The sequence below is a fragment of the Carassius auratus genome, chromosome 7, assembly GCF_003368295.1.
Source record: "Carassius auratus strain Wakin chromosome 7, ASM336829v1, whole genome shotgun sequence".
NCBI classification, from domain to species: Eukaryota; Metazoa; Chordata; class Actinopteri; order Cypriniformes; family Cyprinidae; genus Carassius; species Carassius auratus.
This window is the reverse complement of record NC_039249.1, coordinates 784,658-804,501: the sequence shown is the minus strand read 5'-3', so window position 1 is coordinate 804,501 and position 19,844 is coordinate 784,658. Positions and strand designations below refer to the sequence as shown.

The 19,844-nt window shown below is 40.3% G+C and overlaps 2 protein-coding genes across 2 annotated transcripts; both read right to left on the bottom strand.

Moving 5' to 3' along the window:
* Positions 1–3,094: 3,094 nt before the first annotated feature.
* On the bottom strand, positions 3,095–5,915 carry LOC113105471 (C-type lectin BfL-1). The gene is made up of 5 exons (XM_026266552.1): positions 5,752–5,915; positions 5,386–5,429; positions 4,642–5,013; positions 4,326–4,411; positions 3,095–4,235 (listed from the first exon to the last, which is right to left on the bottom strand). Exons 2-5 carry the CDS (start codon positions 5,420–5,422, stop codon positions 4,089–4,091), a joined length of 642 nt encoding a protein of 213 aa, XP_026122337.1. The 5' UTR covers positions 5,423–5,429; positions 5,752–5,915; the 3' UTR covers positions 3,095–4,088.
* A 3,029-nt stretch (positions 5,916–8,944) lies between these two features.
* Positions 8,945–19,414, bottom strand: LOC113105413 (FACT complex subunit SPT16-like). The gene is made up of 24 exons (XM_026266466.1): positions 19,075–19,414; positions 17,848–17,940; positions 17,600–17,770; positions 17,380–17,532; positions 17,157–17,303; positions 15,755–15,906; positions 15,512–15,684; positions 15,263–15,353; positions 15,085–15,158; positions 14,807–14,919; positions 14,660–14,725; positions 14,425–14,523; positions 14,226–14,341; positions 13,894–14,047; positions 13,694–13,821; positions 13,320–13,582; positions 13,014–13,132; positions 12,698–12,936; positions 12,397–12,472; positions 10,594–10,763; positions 10,395–10,524; positions 10,183–10,309; positions 9,952–10,026; positions 8,945–9,629 (listed from the first exon to the last, which is right to left on the bottom strand). Exons 1-24 carry the CDS (start codon positions 19,138–19,140, stop codon positions 9,523–9,525), a joined length of 3,102 nt encoding a protein of 1,033 aa, XP_026122251.1. The 5' UTR covers positions 19,141–19,414; the 3' UTR covers positions 8,945–9,522.
* Between the last annotated feature and the right edge of the window lie 430 nt (positions 19,415–19,844).

The window sequence follows — 19,844 nt, the reverse complement described above, 5'->3', positions numbered from 1 at the left end:
ATAAAAACGATCCCTCACCTTTTCTTGTAGCTTTTGCACTCCCAAATGGGCTCCAGTTGTAATATTATGCAATAACCTCCCACATTTCTGGTACCATAAACCGTGGAACAATAACTTGAGTCTTTGCACTCAATTTTTGGAGGCAAAACCCTCACCAACCTCTGCCCCTGAACCTCTATCTGCTCCCAGACCAAGGCATACTTCTTAAGGGATGGGTAGGCATTCACTATCTCCTGTCTATTGCCTTTCTTGCTCTTCAATTTTAGTATCAAACTCAACTCTGGGTCACAGTGCTGGGCTCTGGTCAACTTATTCGGTCCTCCTTCCACCTCCCCTATTTCATAATTCAATATCTCTCCCTGTTCCATAACACCACCCTGAGGTGCATGTTCTACTTCTACATAGCTAACAGAGCTAGCCACAACCTCCCCAGAATAAACAGGTATTCTTGATAGCGCATCAGCATTAATGTGCTCTTTACCTGGTCGGTAAACAATTTTATATTGGAAAACAGCTAGATGTTCCAACCACCGGGCCAACTGGCCTTCCAGGCCCTGGAAATTATGCAACCAACGAAAAGAATTATGGTCCGTTCGCAGCAAAAACTCTTTCCCTAGCAGGAAATGTTTGAAATACTTGGTAAAAGTAACCAGACTAAGAAGTTCTTTCTTAGTGGTGTATTTACATTCTTGTTTACTCAGGGTTCTAATTGCATATGCCACCACTTGTTCTAAACCATCAACTCCCTGTGACAAAACAGCCCTAATCCCCACGTCACTGGCATCTGTATCCAGAATAAATTGAACGCTGCGGGTCTGGATAGGCTAAAACTGGAGCAGTAGTAAGACATGCTTTCAACTTCTCAAAAGCAACCTGGCAACCATCATCCCACTGAAATCGCCTCCCGTTTTCTGTAAACCGATGCAATGGTCTAGCCAACTCAGCAAAACCCCTTACAAATTGCCTATAATATGAGGCTAAGCCCAAAAAGCTTTGGACCTCAGTCTGATTTTAAGGGATTGGCCATGATTGTACACTTTACTGGGATCGGCCATAACCCCCTCAGCTGAAATAACATGACCAAGGTATTGCACTTTGGTAGCAAACAGATTGCACTTAGATGGTTTCACTTTAAGATTGGCAGCCTGCAATTTGGACAATACTTGACCTAACCGCTGAAGATGTTCCCTAAAATCTTTCCCGAAAACTATAATGTCATCCAGGTAGACTAAACACGTGGGCCACTGCAAATCTGCCAAAATCAAGTCCATAGGTCTTTGGAATGTACTTGGACTATTGGACAGTCCAAAAGGAAGAACATTAAATTCAAAAAGCCCAGTCTTGTTATAAAGGCTGTTTTATGGCGATCTATAGGGTCCACTTCGACCTGCCAGTAGCCACTAGCTAAATCTAAAGTAGAAAACCACTGTGCATGAGTTAGGCTATCTAATGCATCGTCAATACCTGGGAGAGGATATGAATCCTTTCTAATAACATCATTTAACTTCCGATAATCCTCATTTAAAAACAGTAATTAGGTAGTTATGAACAGAGTATGAAAGAACCAAAAAGCTACCAATAAATGATAACTGGAATGTGATAGTATCTTAGCTGAGTTACAGTGATGATCAGCGCATCAGAACAAAAGAAACATACAGTCTGAAACATAACCTTTGCATCAAATGACAATTTTCATTTTTCTAAAATAAATGTTAAATGTTTATATAGACATTATATTTGATTGATCCGGTTTATGGCTCATACAATCTGATAAGGTAAAATTGAGATTTATACATCAAAGCTCAATAACTAATGTTTACATTGATGTATGGTTTGTTAGGAGGACAATATTGGGCTGAGATACGATTTAAAAATCTAAATATTGAGAAAAACATCTTTAGAGTTCTTAGCAATGCAAATTACTAATCAAAAAATTAAGTTTTGATACATTCACAGGATATTTACAAAATATGTTCATGGAACATGTGTCAGGGTTTGGTAGGGAGGAACTCAAGTGCAGACAGGGAATCACAAAACAAGGGGTTTATTCACAAAAAAGGGGAAAACAAAAACCCACGAGGGGGAAAACAAGGGCTAGGGTAAACACTAAATAATTCTACAAAACACAATAAACAAGGTAAACAAAGACTGAACACTAACTACTAACAAACACTCACTGCAGGACAAAAGACTTCGAGGAGTTTCAAGGACAAGGTATGATGATACGAATGATGAACACATATGAGGTACACAAATCACAATGAACCGACGCAAGACAGAGCACACTAGGAGATCTAAATAGGGGGAACAATCAAGACACGACAGGTGGCACAGATGGGACAATCAAGACACGACTAGGTTAACAAGGGGGGCGGGGCAAGGGAACAAGACAACACAAGCACATGGCCCAAAGACAAGGCCATGTGCTTGTACACAAAACACGGGTCTGCCATGATCCTGCCTCAAGACTAGGAAAAATCAAGGACACGAGGGCAGAATCATGACAACATGATCTTTACATAACATCCTAATAATTTTTGTCATAAAAGAGAAATGTATAATTGTGATCCATACAATGTATCATTGTCTATTTATACAGATAAACCTGTGATACTGATGACTGCTTCTGTGCTGCAGGGTTATATTTACAGTGAGAACATCGAGGACAAACAGCTCAATTTTATTCAGCCTCAAACTGCACAAAAATATGCAATTAGGTGCATCATGTATGTATCTTGTGATGTAAATCAATGAAATCTTGTTAATAAAACTTCAACAGTTGATGATTCTTTTGAAATATGATGAACAAAAATAAATTCAGAAGATGTGAGATGTTCTGGAGGCTTGTGAAGATCTTTCCTCCGCTGAGGAACAGTGAAAGTAAAGCTTCTGGAAGCAAACGCGCCTCAAAAGATCCTGAGGATCAGATTTGAGACTCTAAAACATGATTGATGGAGAATCAAGTAAAGCTGAGCTGCTTCAGTCCAGTAAGAGTTCATCTGGAGATATTACTGACATTATTCTGACCTTTACTGGATCACAATCAGGAAAGATCTGACAGCAGAAATACACAAGAAGTGTTTGTACTGTTACACTAGAAGAGCTTTTAATGAATAAAACACTCTAAACTATCAATCAGAGACAGAAGACAGAAGACTGTGAAACAGGTTTAAAGCACAGTTTTGATATCATTTAGAGGCCTTTGAAATAAGAAACAGTAGATAGATCTTTATAGAGTAAAAATGATAAAAATTAATTAAAAAAGGAAGAAAACACACCACTTTCCTTCCAAAAGAACCAGTCTTCATCATGAACAACTGCTCTTAATCGTCAATCTGCTGCAGAAAACACTTTCTTATTCCATCTCTGACAGTCTGTGTAATGAGTTTCCTGTCCTCTCTTCTGTATCTGAATGACTTTTTACATACTTTACAAAAAAGCTACTGAAATTCAATCCATGACAGCAGAGATTTACATGACAAGCATTTATATAAACCCAAAGCTAATTTCTAGTCTACAACCTGCTGAACATATACAAAGCATAAAGCCAAAACATTAAGATTGCATATGAAGCATAAATATTGTTCTCATTACAGTACCTTTGATGCATAATCTGTGTAAAAATAAATAAATAAAACGATTTTTTTTTTTCCTTTGATTGACATTCAGTTTTAGTACAAAAGTCGATCTGTGACATAAATGAAGCAGATGCAAATTCAGCATCACTGGCTGCTTTAATATGATTGTGTCTGCTGGCTGTTAGTTCTCTAACATCGACAATACATTCGATCAGAGGGAAGAATGTTCACTTCAGTAGAAATGCTATACAACTTAACGGTTTTTTTTTTTTTATGTTCAAATAAATAATATATAAACTATCAAAAACAGTATTTATCTCTAAAATGAAATGGCCACATAAACTGGAAACTCCTTATTTTTGTCCCCCCATAGAAATGAATAAACAATTAAAATAATTAGGTTTTGTTTCACCAACATAAAGAGCTAGTTTTATACATAATCGGCTAAAATGGGTAATTATGTGTCAAATCAAAGATGCAGTTCTCACTATACTATTGTTTAATAGTGGATCAATAAAACGTCTTTCTTCCGTCTGTTTTACAAGGTTCAGTCTGTTGAGTGGCATCAGTCTTCTGGAAGACATTTGCATCTGGCTGAATCTTCCATGAGAGCTTTGCATAATCTTTTAATCCATTCTCCTTCAATCTCTTCCCTATCTGTAGAACACAACCAGATTTCTTAATACTCTTGTTTCTCCGTTATCATTATGCTTTCCGTATACTGTACGTGTTCTTCTATGAACCCACCTGCAGCAGAATCTCCGAATTCACAGCAGGATCATTCACATTTTGATTTGATTTGATTTCCAGTCTCACCGTCTGTTTGAGTCTCTCTTTGCAACACAAGAATACACGCAGTGATCAAACTATGATGGAATAATATATTTTTCAGTAGTATTTAGTTTTAAACAAAGCATTTAAGAAACTTAATTAACAACCAATCATGCTATTATCCAATTTTAATTATTCACTGAAAAAACATTTGAAAAATACATAAAGCAATGAAATCAATTGAATCGGTCATGGATTAAATCAAAGTGGTGAAATGTGTGCAAATACTCACCAGTATAGCAAACAGAAGGAAGGGTTCCTTCACAATTCAGATCATTAAGCTCCGCCCCCTGAGTCATTGCCACACAGTACTGATTGCCATGACAGTTGTTTGGCTGAGTGGGAGCCCATGGCATGAACGTGGATGGGCTCTGATCGGACCAGACCCAGGGAGTGCTCTTGTCTGTCCGACTGAGTCCAGTCCACACGTCCCCATTATGAAACTGCCGTATGACTCTTATCATCTCATCCCTATCAGTCTGGTCATCGATGGTGGCCAGATCAATGTAATTCCGTCTGCAGTGTATCTGCGCATCTGACCATCTCATCAATTTCGGCACAAAGTAAAACATACGAGTCTGTGGGAATGTCACAGGCATCAGAGCTGAAGATAAAATAAACTGAATTAGTTAAATTGCACTGTATTTTATGAATTGCACTTGTGTCTTGTGCAACCAGAAATTATTGCATTGCACTGCCTACAATTCATTTTAAATCAACTTTTAAATCATTTTCAAAGGTTTTAAATTCCTTGTTTTATTTTTATTTATGATTATTTTACTTTATTTTATGGTAAGCACTTTGAATTACCAATGTGATATATAAATAAACTTGCCTTGCCTTAAATGGGTATGAACTACAGCTATGTTGTTGGCATTTTGAAATGGGTTTAAATGAACTAAAACTTTAAAATCAATGTTTGACAGGTGACACTATCCTTGTTTAAAAATGCAGAAATAATGAAAAATGAACTAACCTCCAAGAAAAACCAAGAGCAAAACCCTCTTCATCATGAATCACCTACAAAAAAAATGAAACGAAGCCATTACAAAAAAAATACAATTCTGGTTTATCCTTCAAATTAACCAAGGTACTAAAACATAAACACATTATCAAAATACTTCCTTTACCAATAAACGAGTAGTTATATATATATATATATAGTAATGAGTGAATGAAAGGCAAAGAGATAAATCACTGCGATTAATGCTAACTCAACCCTTCCAAGTCTAGTTAAATTAGAGCGAATAAAGGTCAATACACATTACTTATCAAAGACTGCTTCACATTAGGCATTTGAAAGTCATAAACTCTTCTGGAAGTTCAAATAATGACTTCTTACCAGTGGTGTGCCTCAGGGTTCGGTGCGCAGCCCGCTGCTCTTCTGGATTTACACCACCTTACTGCAAGACAGAGGTCATGCAGCTCTATCTATCTCTTCATTCTCAAAACCACACCTCCTCTCAGATCATATCTCAGCCTATCCTTCTTACTTATCAACCTGGATTAACAAACACCACCTGAAATCTGTGAGGACACAAACTCTCGATCATCACACTCAGTCCATCTGTTAACCAAGTAACTTATACCAAACAGATGTAAATTAATAATAAATGAAACAATTTAAATATAATTTTGAATAAACAAAAATGTTATACATATATATATATATATATATATATATATATATATATATATATATATATATATATATATATATATATATATATATAATAGTCATTCACATCACTAATGTCAGTGGCTGATAAAAATTATAAAAATATAATACATAAAAAGATGTAAAGATACAATAAATAAAATGCAAAAACTCTAAACCAATAAACAAACTACATTTAACAAGTAAATATAAATCAATACACACACACACACACACACACACACACATATATATATATATATATATATATATGTGTTAACCAACCTACTAACTCCTTTTCTTGATGTTGTGTAATTACACTTATTTGGTGTTGTCCTGGTCTAAAAGTGTTTTCTTAATTTGTAAGTTGCTTTGGATAAACCATATGGTAAATTAACAGATGTAAATATAGTGAAACCATCAGGCGCATCAGAGTATGGAAGTCTTCTTACTGATCACTGACCACTAATCCAGTTCATTTGCATCAAAGCCCTGCAGTACTTATTTAATAAAATGATGGAGTTGGTACTCAGCTTGTCTAAGAGTAGACATTAGTGCACAATATTTCAATTATAAACCCTAGAGGTAAACAGGTGGACTGGTGAACAGAGATGTTTTGCTTTGGAAACTGTAAAAAAAAGTGGTTTATAAAAGCAGCAACAAAAGCATCCACTCTGTCTTCATTACAAACAGCCATCATATGATCAGTCTTGAGAAAAAGTATGGCCAGCAAGCAGTTAGCCTCTCTTTCAGTTCTCAAATTAGACCGAATTAATCAGTGCTCATTCAAAAAAATAAATAAAAATAAATAATGGATAACTTAATACTAGTTTAAGCAATTCATGCAACTAGTGCCTGTTATTTTTGTTTATTTATTTTTTTTAAATGCAAGAGAAAAATGACAGTGTATTTCGATTTGGTTTTTAAATTAAAATGTAGAAACTTGCTCATTAGATCCACCATGTGCTAATTAGACTTTGCTTGAACAGTCTTGGTCTTTAAATGGTCTTAAACTCATTTCATGTGTTTTTAAGTGTAACTGACGGAGGTCAATCTCTGATTTATTGTGCTCAAGGCTGTGGTTATACTGCACAGTCATGCAAACAGAGCTGGTTTGAATGAAGATTTGAATGTTGAGATGGCTTGAGACGACCTGCGTCTAAAACAAAATGCAGCACTTACAGTCATGTGCACAAACTGAGACGGCGGATAATTTACACAGTTGACCACCTCCTTAACTGCAATCCAATGACATTCCTAAAACTTCAGTGAGAAAGCAGTTTATGGATTCAAAGGAACCATATTTTGCATCTGGGTGCTGTGATCATCTTACCTGGGTTACACTGATGAAACAGAAGACAGTTTATTCACCTAAAAATGAATATTGTTATCATTTACTCTCCCTAAAGCTTATAAACAAGTGTGTATAAATCAACTTAAGCCCATTTTATACATCTTAATCATATTGGTCTAAAAGTACCAAAAAAAAAAAAAAAAAAAAAAAAAAGTCAATCTGGTGCTCCACAAAAAATAAAATAATAATAACAAAAAAATATATACATATATATCAGGAAAAATATTTCCGCTGCTAATATGGTTTGCCCCAAAACTATCTTCTCAACAGGATTATCAACTTAAATGTAAAATAATAATAATAATACAAAAATTAATAAATAAAATAAAAAGAACAGACGTTAAAAAACCCTACTAAAAGAAATAACGAAAACAAATATAAAACATTTAATTTAAAAAGCCTGTAATCCATTAATGATTAAACAATACTTAAAGGGGGGTGAAATGCTATTTCATGCATACTGAGTTTTTTACACTGTTAAAGAGTTGGATTCCCATGCTAAACATGGACAAAGTTTCAAAAATTAAGTTGTACGTTTGAAGGAGTATTTCTGTTCCAAAAATACTCTTTCCGGTTTGTCACAAGTTTCAGAAAGTTTTTTTCGAGTATGGCTCTGTGTGACGTTAGATGGAGCGGAATTTCCTTATATGGGTCCTGAGGCACTTCTGCTGGAAGAGCGCGCTCCCGTATAGCAGAGCACTGAGAGCACAACAGACTTCACTGATCAGAGCGAGAGCGTCGCCAAATGTCACAAAAGGAGTGAGTTTTTGCACATCATTTATTTATTAAGTATAATGCAGTCCCAACGAAAAAGGGGCACGATCGTGTGTTGGAACCGCAGGCGGTGGGTAAAACTGCTTAAAATATCTCTGCCTCCTTGTTAGTGAGTCCCCTCCCATGCCGGAGACCCGGGTTCGAGCCCCACTTGGTGTGAGTCGTTGCTGCTGCCGCTCTCGTTCAGTTTCAGCTTCGGGATCTGATTCTGAATCATAAATAAACGTCTGAATCTGACTGTTAGCCATGGTTTATTTTGGATGATGGTTTTCCCCTCACGGTAATGTCACAGCTTCCAAACGCTCTCAAAGCAAAAGCCTACTGACGCTCGTGATTCTTTAGCTCCGCCCACACGTCACGCCTCTAGGCGCTCGTGTTTTTCCGGGAAAAATCGGTACAGACTATCTTTCTCTTATGAAAATAATAAAACTAAAGACTTTTTGGATTCATGAAGGATGCAGTACTACTCTATATGTGCTCAAGATTAACAGGATATTGAGTGAAAACGAGCATTTCACCCCCCCTTTAAAAGAACAACAGTGTCCAGGTTTGGAAACATATGGACAGAAGAAAACAGATTAATCTTGATCAAATCTCCAAGAGAATAGAAAGATGAAGTTCTACTGGGCTCATTACAGTTAGAGCAGCAAACGTCACACACCTCCACTGACGTCCAGTTTCACAATGAACAACACCACACCCCTTGACCCCAAAAACAAGGCTTGAATAAGAAACACATTTTTAAATTTCACTTAACTTTTATTAAAAAAAGAAAAAAAAATTTTTTTTTTTGAATGAACAATACAAGACTACCAATCCAGAATGAGCAAAAAACACTAAATGGAGAAAAGAAAATGGTTTACAATGTGTGTTTGTCCCCTCGCATTAGAAAAAAAACAACCAAAAGCACAAAGTGAATCATTATGTACTAACGTAAAAAGCAGATCGCAGTGAAACGCTGCATGTCTATTCATAAACGAACAGATGCAGCACGTGAGAGAGAGAGAGAGAGAGATGAGCCGGAAGAGTGTCATGTTACGCTCATAAAACACCAACACTACATCACAGCTGCTGCTTCACACACACACACACACCTGAGAGAAGCCTTTCAAATGAACGGAGGAAAATCCAAAGGAAATGCAGATGAGTCAGGGTCCATCCATCCGCTGATATGAAAACCACTATTCTACACACACACCAGCGCTGGCCGACCCCATTTACACCAAACACAGTGTGTGTGTGTGTGTGTGTGTGTGTGTGTGTGTGTGTGGGGGGCAGTCATTGAGGACTGTGGGAGACTGATTTGGCAGTGTGTAAGTGTGTGTTATCTAATGTCTTCTCTTCTTCTTGCTGCTGGGGGGCGGAGCTGATGAACGGCCTTTCCTCTTCCTGTTTGAGGTCTCCTCTGTATCCTCATACTGACTCTCACGATCAGCTGATGAGGAAATAAAAGACCATTACTAACAGACCAATCACTGCACTGTGTAGTACACACACACACTTTCAGAACACACACACACACACACACACACACATAGACTGAAGTTATAATACACTATTGGAGTGTGTACATCTCAATGGATCTTTAAATGCAGTTTTCTCAATTAATTTTGTTCTTACTTCAGCAGGACTTTAGACACCAAAGCTAGCAGCTTTATCTTCTGAAGGTTTTTACTGAGGGGGTTGTTCATATATAATACACTGTATCTTGGCGTCTGTAGATTTCAGTTACAGATCGATGTGTGTTTGTCTCTCACCTTTCCTGGCTTCCTCCTCCAGTTCATCCCAGTCTTTACCGCTCTCCTCCTCGCTGCCCAGAGAGGCGCTGTAATCTGTGATCAAGAAGCAGACATCAGGTGATCTAGTACACACACACACAGCTAAACAAGAACCCAATCAAAGAGGCTGAGGAGCTCAACGAACGAAGCAAACCAACAATCATTTCACAAAGTGGATGCACTATAGTAATATGCGAGCACCAAAGTTACCCGAGTCCTCTGTCTCTGAGGAGTAATCTTCATCGCTGTCCTCCTCTTCCGCCTCCTCTTCATCAGCCGAGGGGTTAAACGTCTCGTCCTCCATCTCAGACCCAGAGTCGTCCTCTGCGCCGCTTCCCTGAGACGCAGAAACACTCCCAACCTTAGCGTCCAAATCATTCGCTGCTCAGGTGAATGTGTTCAAGTAAAAACAAACCTCTTACCTCACTCTCCGGATCGAGGAAGGACCAGCCGCCCTGCTCGAAAAAGCCCTCGGGATCGTCCACAATAGTCTTCATGATCTTGGTCCAGTTCAGAGACTGGACGCCCTCCGTGTATTTGATATCACAGGAGCTGCACAGAGACAACACGTTCACACACACTGCACACGAGAGCGACACGGGCGACACACGAGAGCCTTACTTCAGCCACTCTTTGATGGGGTCCAGAGAGTTGACGGGCACAGCGTTGATCATCGTCACCTTCTTGTTGTAGTCTTTATAAACGATGACCACGTCGAAGTTCTTCAGGTGGAACTGGACTCGCTCGAAATGAACCAGCTCCACCTCGTCGAGCGTCACCACGAACGGAGGCTGAGGAGAGACGGGTCATTAGGACTAGAGTCAGGAATCAAAACCAACTCCAGAACCAGATACTGAAGGTGAGGAACCAGATGTGTGTTTCAAGTAGGGCTGTCGCGGTTAAGAAATTCCCCTGCGGTTATTATGGATGGCTTAATAGCGCGGTATTACCGCAGTTTTTTTTTTTTTACATACCTAATTTATCCTGATTTTGCTGCATACAAAGCTCTATCGTTGTGTTATGTAGCATATATTGTTGCAGATGAGCCCTGAATATGAATGAAGTCGTTTAATAACCCGTTAAAGCCTTATGGTAGTGGTTTTCAACCTGTGGTCCGCGGTGGTATTGCAGGTGGGCCGCCAATTATTTTCTGTTCATTTCCAGTCCATTCTAGGGCTGTGCGATTAAAATAAATCATCATAAAATCACGATTTCTAAAAATCGATTTTCCGCGGCCCTGACCTCCCGTAGTATGCTCTCCTATCCAATCAGAATGCAGCGCCTCAAGCTCGAGAACAGAACACACTGGGCATACGCCTAACTCCAGGTAAACACCGTCTGTGATGCGCCTTTTTCTGAGCCCATGTTAACAGATCAGAGTGTTCACACTGCATGCGGTAAAAGGCTAGAAATAAAAACGTGCGAAAAGAATTAAATCTCTTACGCATGAGCATATAGAAAATTATGAGTGCACAGGACGCAGTTTAAGTGAGAGGAGACACGTTTTAACTTTATTAATATGATGTTTAGTGAGTTTGGTCTGTTAATATCACTGTATTAGTACATTAAACCACGTTACATGTCCCGATGACCTCAAATTAGATTTATTGCCGCGTCACAGGAACCTTTTTGCAGCACATTTTACATATCGGCTCATCTATATTCACCGGCTCGCCCTCTTCATTGGTTTGAAAGCTACAATGTTCCCAATCTAGCGATGTGACATTAGGTTTTGGGACGAGATCGAGCGCCTCACATTGTTTCAGCAGGCTTATTCAAAACAAACGAAGCACCATAAAGCTAATAAAATAGTCGTAACCATATTTTATCATTAATTTAACATTGAATGCAGAGTGACAAATAAATAAAAATAAAAAAAACAAGGTCACAGTCTCATAAAAGAAAAAAAAAAAAACCTGAATACTGCGGTTGCTATCTTTCTTCTGCGGTTTGCTTGTCAATAGCGCGGTATTACAATATTGCGGTTATCGCGACAGCCCTAGTTTCAAGATTAAAGGCTGAATTCTCCACATCAAATCCCATCTTGTTTTTTTTTTTGTTTTTTTTAAGGTGGTGAAAAAAGGGCTGTTAAAATATATACTTTGTCTTTGAATCATTCAAGTGATTCATTCAGAAACACTGATTCATCCAGTAATGAATCTTGAGTGAGTCACAGATTCAGAAATTCCTGGAGATTGTTTAGTTGCCTAATTTAATTGTTTTTACTTCAGAATTGTGAGAACTAAAACCTCTTACAAAAATGATAAAATGCGATTTATTTCATTAAGAATCGTGCAGCTCAATCTTGCACACAAACAGCTACTAATCGAGTCCAGTTTTTTATGTAGCAGGGCCATTTTTTTTCATGGTATTCAGCAGCAATGAATGGTTTTCCAGAAAGAGATTTGATCTGCAGACACTCACCCACTCGGTGACGTTACAGAGGGAGCTGGAGGTGGGCTGCAGCAGACAGGTGCTCCTGTAGGGGGCGCCCTGGAACCTGAAACACAAACACCATCACACCGTGATTACACTATTACTCACAGAGCGTTTGGGGTAAAGCCACCGGGGCTCACTAGTGGTGAATTACAGTTTCAGTACTTCTCACGAAAACGTTCTGGTTAACTCACCACGACATGACTTTATTCCTAATCTGGCCCCAATATTAATGTATGTAAAGTAAAAAGTTCCTGTGCGGTTATTGTACGAGCCTCACGACACTCACCCGAGATCTCTGAAAGGAACCTCAAACTCCAGCTCCTCCTTGGTGAGCGACTCCACCTTCTCGATGAAGTTCTTGAAGGCAGATTTGAGTTTGTGTCGCATCTCTCGCTCCATCTGTTCGGCGTAGAGGTCGTCTCGGTCGTGCATGTGCTGGTGTTTGCCCAGGTCTGTGGTGATCTCGCCCACCTCTGTGTAGAACTGCACGTCTGTGTGACGCTTCTTACCGAACATGATGGCGTTCTGCCACAGACACACAGAGAACATGGTTAGATTCGGTCAGCGAGACACAGGACACGCGTGTGTAGTTTGTGGCACACCTTCAGATGGAAGTGCAGCACGATGATCATCTCTCCGTCGCACGGCTGGAATACGGCGTGTTTGATGTTGTTGTACAGGATGTCGACTTTATCGCCGCGCACCGACGTGAAACGGAAACCTGGAGATACCAAGAGAGTCAGTTGTGATCTGGGAGAGATGCGTCATCTCTAAATAGATATCGGAGTTAGGGAACGAAGCTGTGCAAACGCTTTAAGACACTCTAGAAGGGTTAATGGCTTTATGATTTTGTTAGGAGGCAGTAATAATTGACATATCCTCTGGACTGGTCATCTAATGTCTCTCACCGTTGGTGTGTGCCTCCAGCGAGCCCTGCATCCTCTTCTGAGCGATGTTGGGCCGGATGTAAAGGTCTTTGAGTTTGGGGTTGCTGCGGTTGAGGTTGATGACGAGCGAGTCCTGCTTCACGATGCCCTCCTTCTCCTTCTCCTCCGCCTCGCGGGTCTTGTAGCGCTTCTGCACCTCCTTGATGATGCGGAAGGCGTTCTGCAGGTTTGTGGAGGGAACGGAGTGATCGCCGGGAGACTTCAGGTTCGACGCTCGGTACGTGCTGAGAGAGAGAGAGAGGCTTAGAGTGACTGTTTGTGTAGTTTGTGTGATGCACTAATCAAAGAGTGTCTCTCCGAGCCCAGTAACAGATCTGGAGATCATAAAGGCTTACATCTCTTTGACAAACGTGGCCTCGGGGTTTGGGAAGATGTTTCCGTCGTGGCGTCCCAGCGAGCTGCCCGGCACGAAGAAGTTTATTCTCAGATAGGTGTAGTCTCCTTCCACAGACATACTGATGTTCTGCAAACACAGGTCAGAGTCTCAGAGCGAGGAGTGGAGCGCGCTCAGTGTGAGGGATGTGTGGTGCTTTACCTTGATGGTGGCGATGTGGAACGGCGTGGCGATGCCGAACACAGGCATGACCACCGTCTCGTACTTCTTATCGATGAAGATCTTCATGTCTCGGATGTCCTTCTCGCGGGGCATCTGGGAGATGTTCTTATACGACACGTTCGACTTCCTGGCTCTGAGCGGGAAACACGACAAGAGAAGAAGAGCGTGGGTCAGACTAGAGATGAAATGTGACCCTGTACCATTGAGAACGAAATAAAGAGATTATAGATCTGAAAGTGTGTCTGGTTTGTTAGGATGACAATATCTGTCTGAGATACAACTATTTGGTGTAAAAGTGTTGGTCCTCGTACTTCTGTATCTGCGTTCCTCCCTTCTGCTCCGTCAGACGCCGCTTGGCCTCCTCGTTCACCTGATTGGCCAGTTCCTTCTGATGGGCCCGCCTCTTCTCCTCGGCCGTCATCTCGTTCTGACCAATCAGACGAGAGAATGAGAAGCGGTGGATGAGACGTGTGAGTGATGAGGATCAGTGAACAGGAAGGAGGCACATACCCTGGTTCTGTCGGCCAGCAGGGCGGCGCTGCGAGCTCCTTTCCCCAGCAGCTCCTCCGCGTTATCATCGTCCTCCTCCTCGTCCTCTTCATCGTCGTTCTGGAACACACAGTAAAACAACCTTCTTCCATCATTTATAGATACATTTATAAACCTCTACAGATATACAGGTGCTTCTCAATGAATTGAAAGTTCCTGTAATTCTGCAGCTCTACTCGAGACAGAGTGTGATTACCTTGAGGAAAATGCCAACGTTTTTGATCTTCTTCTTGACGGGTGTGAGGACGGTGGCTGGATCCTCCTGCGATCACAAACACGAGCAGAGGATTACTGAAGAGTGTTTCAGAGAGAGAGCGTTCCCAGCCCACGGGGCGTTACGCACCTCATTGATCTGTATGGTGTCTCCGATGAAGAGCGCGTACTTCTTCTGCTCGTCTTTCTTGGCCTCGGTGTTGATCATGTCAGCCAACCCCAGACTGATGCTGAACACCATCCCTGCACAAACACAGCAGCACAGTCATCACAAGTGTTGCATGCTCAGACTTTACACACAACACACTTTTCAAACAGGATCACGAATCTTCATTTTAAAAGGTAAACAGTTTAAACACAGGAACAACATACTGTTCAACAAACCCTGTTTTATATGCACACGCTCACCTCTCTTGAGCTTGAACTGGTTTTTGGCGTTCAGTACGAGTGATCCTTCCCTGAACTCAATGCCCATAGCAAACCTAAAACACACACACACACACACACACACACACACGTAGATGTCACGCACGGCTCATTTTACACACTTCACATATCTGGAGAACGAAACGCTTCAGACACAAACCCGAGGTTTTTCGTCAGTTTGCTGACCAGATCTGGTTTCTCTTTCTTCACGAACTCCAAGACGGTGTTATAAACATCACATAGCTTCACTCCTGTACAACACACACACACACACTAATTATTAAACTATTCCACAACACACACACAAAAACAAACAGAAAATACACACACACACACTCTCCCTCTCACTCACACACTCTCTCTCACTCACACATACACACACACACACACACAGTCTCTGTGGGCTCACCGTGCTTCATCTCCTTCAGCAGCTCGTCCTCCACCTGCAGCAGGAAGTTGTAGTTGTCCTGCATGTCCTGTGGGGGATCCACCATGAGCGTGCGCACCAGGTTGGAGCAGTAGGACTTGTAGCGAATGCCCATGGCGCAGGTAATGGCTCCGAAGTGCATGTGGTTCTTATCGCTGGAGAGAGAGGGGACAGGTTTAGTGTCTGAGCATCTGCTACAGAGGAAGTGTGTGTTTCTGCTCTCACCTGACCACGCTGAACTTCAGGCTGTAGCTGCCGCCGCTCTGAATGATGGGAGGGTAGCACATCTCCACCGTCGACGGGTCCACGCCGCCCAGGAACTTCCTGTCCTCGATGGCCTTCTCCACAGACTCGGCCAGACGACTGTGCTTCACTTTCTGAGGAGCAGACGTCAGCAGACGCTCACATTAGCCACAGAATCTCCAATGCAGTAAATAATAACAGGAATATGAAATTAATTATGCATTTAAGATCATTTAACACATTCAACGGCAAGTTTAAAATGCTCAAAACATGCTTTACTCAATATCTTCACGAGTAACAAGTTAATTTAGAAATATGAGTGATTGGAAGTGATTCAGTATAAGAGAAAAGACCGAATAAACTAATGAACAATTATGTGATGTTATTAAATAGAGGCACACACTAATACAGCAAACATGTCTGCAGCGAGGAAGCATTTAAAACGGAGAAAGACACAAATCATGAGAGACTGTTTAGTGATGTCTCCGATGAGGAGAGGGTGCTGCTGGTTACTGTGTGAAGACTGAGATCACACGATGCCTCAAACAATGAAGAAATGAACTGCAGAAGGTTTTGTAATTCACACACAAACTGCATGTGTTCAGACAGCGCTGCATGAACTCATTAGCCAGCGTTCAGAGTGCAAAACGGCAGGAAAACCTGCGCTAAAAGTTTCATTCGTCAGTTGTTTGGTAACATTTTTATAAAAAAAATAAATAAATGTAATGTGATGCGTGCAAAAAACAAAATTTATAAATCTGCTCGTCAACAAAAAGCAGCACTAAGGTCTGGGTTTCTGCCAATATAAAAGCGGAGAAAGACTCCATCAACATTGATAAATGATATTATTGTAATTTTTTGATCTGTCAAATAAAATAGACAATAATAATGATAATAATTACAGCAGCTCTGTTAATACATTACATCCACACAGTGTTCAGATCGGGATCTCTAATATTCTAAATCAAGTCTTTCTGCTCAGCAAGGCTGCATTTATTAATACAGCAAAGAAATACAAGAAGCGGGTCTCAAATGGCCCAAAAATATTTTATTTTACTAACTTATTTAAATTATTACATTGTGCTACGTTGATATAAAGTCTGCTAGAATGTTGTTTTTTTTATGTTCATTTAATAATTGTTTGAAGAAAAAAAAAAAAAAAAAAAAAAAACAGTAAAATTACAGCCATTTATTTTATGCAATGGTGTAAAAAAAAAAAAAAAAAAAAAAAAGACCTGTCTAAAGTCACATATAAATCATGTTCGGTGTTGGACCTTCGGCCCAGTGTTTGATCGACTGCTATCACACAGTGTCCAGCTGTGAACGGCTCTGAAAGCGTGAGTCTGCAGAAGTGTGTGTCGTGTGAAGGTGTGTGTGAATGAACCTCGTCTGCGTCCACGATCTCCATCACTCGCTCCTTGAAGAACTTGGTGAAGACGTCGCTGGTGACGGCAGCCGCCTTCTTCATGAGCGCCAGCTCTCCGTCCTCCTTCACTGCCATCGTGTAGGCCACCACCGTGCTGACGTCCACCTGACACACACACACACACACACTCAGCCTGTGTCACGCTTCAGTACGCTCTGTGAGTGACCGTCAGAGAACAGACCCGCTCCAGGCCCTCGGCCGTCATCATGTCGCTCCAGCTCTTCATGTACTCTCCGGGGAACTTGTCCTTCATGAACACGCCCACCGTCTTCCCCTCTTTACTTCCTCGGATGGCCTCGATCATCTTCTCGAAGTTCACCTTGTTGCTCTCGCTCTGTCACACAGTCAGATGTTAACCCCGGCGCTGTGTGAAAGCGTCAGAAGTGTGGAGCGTGCGGTACCTTTTCTCGGACGAGCAGCGTGATCGGAGGAACCCCGTTGGCGTTCTCGTTTCCTTTGGTGACGGCCACCTGCTTCAGGAACTCCACCTTCTTCTTACTGGCCAGAAAAATGATCTTGGTCTCGCAGAAGACCATGATGGTGTCGGTGAGCTCGTACCCGAACAGCCACGTCTGTGGACGGAGCATAAACACACATGTAAGCAGCGCTCTGATGGTATTAATATTTCATAAGCGGTGTTTGGTTGCACCTGAAGGGCTGTAGATTTTGCGTAGACGATCTCCTCATCGACTCCGACAGAAACCACGATGGCGTCCACCTTCCCGAACTCATCTTCACCTTTCTGTGACGGAAGAACAGGGTCACGATGCAGAATCATATCATTATGAGTTAAGACACTGACTGTATAATATCTAATATCTCATTCAAAAACCAATAACACTATTATATAATAACACAGTTATATCTGCAACCATACAACAACTGTCAGATTTTAGGATAAATTACATGTATATATAAATATAAAAACATTTTTATCAAACACACACACATATTAGAATTTTTTTAAAATTTATCTAAAATGTAAATATCTATCATTATAATTACTATATATTATAATTCCATAATTTTATAATAGTCATACTTTACACTTAACTAAATTTTACTACATCATTTTAGAATGTTTAAGGCAATGGAAGACTATTAAAATAAATCTAAAACAACATCAAGCTATTCTAAATAAAATTGCATTACATTATATAATATTACATTTTATAAAATATCAAATTACACACCAAATAACTACACAATGTCTAGATCAAATATTTATTTAGCAATTAAATGATGCAGCAGGAATAAAAAATAAATAAAAAAATCAGCTTTTGAAAACTTTTTTGTAATCTTCTTTGTCGTAAATAAAATCGCTCACGTTAGTAAAAGATAATAGAATAATTAGCTTTCCCACCTGAAGCATGTCTCAATATGAGCTAGCTCACAGCTAATGCTACATCTGACTGAACTGCGTCCACACAAAGCGTTTATCTGACAAATATTTACCCAAACATCACTGAAGCAGAGGCCGCGGGATTATTTTACATCTGCGTGATCAACACTAATAACAACCGAGCGGAAACGGCGTATAGATACATGCTAACAAGCTAACATATTAGCCGCTGCGCTAACGTTACTCGTGCTAAAAAGAAAAAAAGAAACACACATAACGCTAGCAAACTTCAGCGACTGCGTAACGAGCAGAAATAATTCACCGTTCAGACACACAGAGAGAAACACGGCGTCTGCGTGTGTTTATATAACAGTTATATGGAAATGAGGCCTGAGAATATGTGTGTGAGAGAGAGAGATGATTTCCAACATTATTCTGTGCATCACACAGGCACATTAACACATAAAAAATGAATAATGGCTGTCAGAATACGATTCTTCTGATGAGTTAGTGCTGTTTCTGAGCTCTCCGTACCTTCCAGTTCCCGTAGAGTCGCTTGATGCGGCGATAAAACGCGTCTTTATCCAGATTCACCGCCATAATATCACATCAACACACATACACACACACACAGAGAGAGAGAGAGAGAGAGAAAGAGAGAGAGAGAAGTACAGCAGCGGAGAGCGGACACACACACACTCCGGTGAACTACACTCTTTCTGCTGACAAAATAATCACAGCACATGCATAAACGAACGAAAACAAGGAAAATAAATTCTATCTATTTAAAAAGACCGTTATTCTTTTTTAAAATTCGTCGGTTAAGTGCTGTCGGGCTGTGCACGCGCTGATGATGTGAATATATCTGATACAACACGCGTGTGCGCGCCACTGAGCTTTAGCTCCGCCCCTTTCTGCGCTTCACGAATGTATTATTTAACATTTATTAAAATATATATATTTGTATGACGTGATAGTTTTTTGTTGTTGATATTTTTATTAATGTAAATGAACAGTATTGATTTCTTTGTTAGAGGTAATTATTTTCTTATTTATTTATTTATGCTGCCATTTTGTGTCTGATTAGAAGATGTTTATTATTATAAACTAAGTACTATTGTTATTATTATAAACTAAATACGTTCGTGTTTCACGAAAGCATGGTATGTTTAAAATATATATATATTAACTATACTTTCGCTATTAAAGGGTAACGGGTTGTTTATCGCGGCTTCTGTTTTCCTGCGTTTCCCTCCCTCGCAAAAACTCCCGCCCTGACGCTCACGTCATCCGACTTGGGCCCA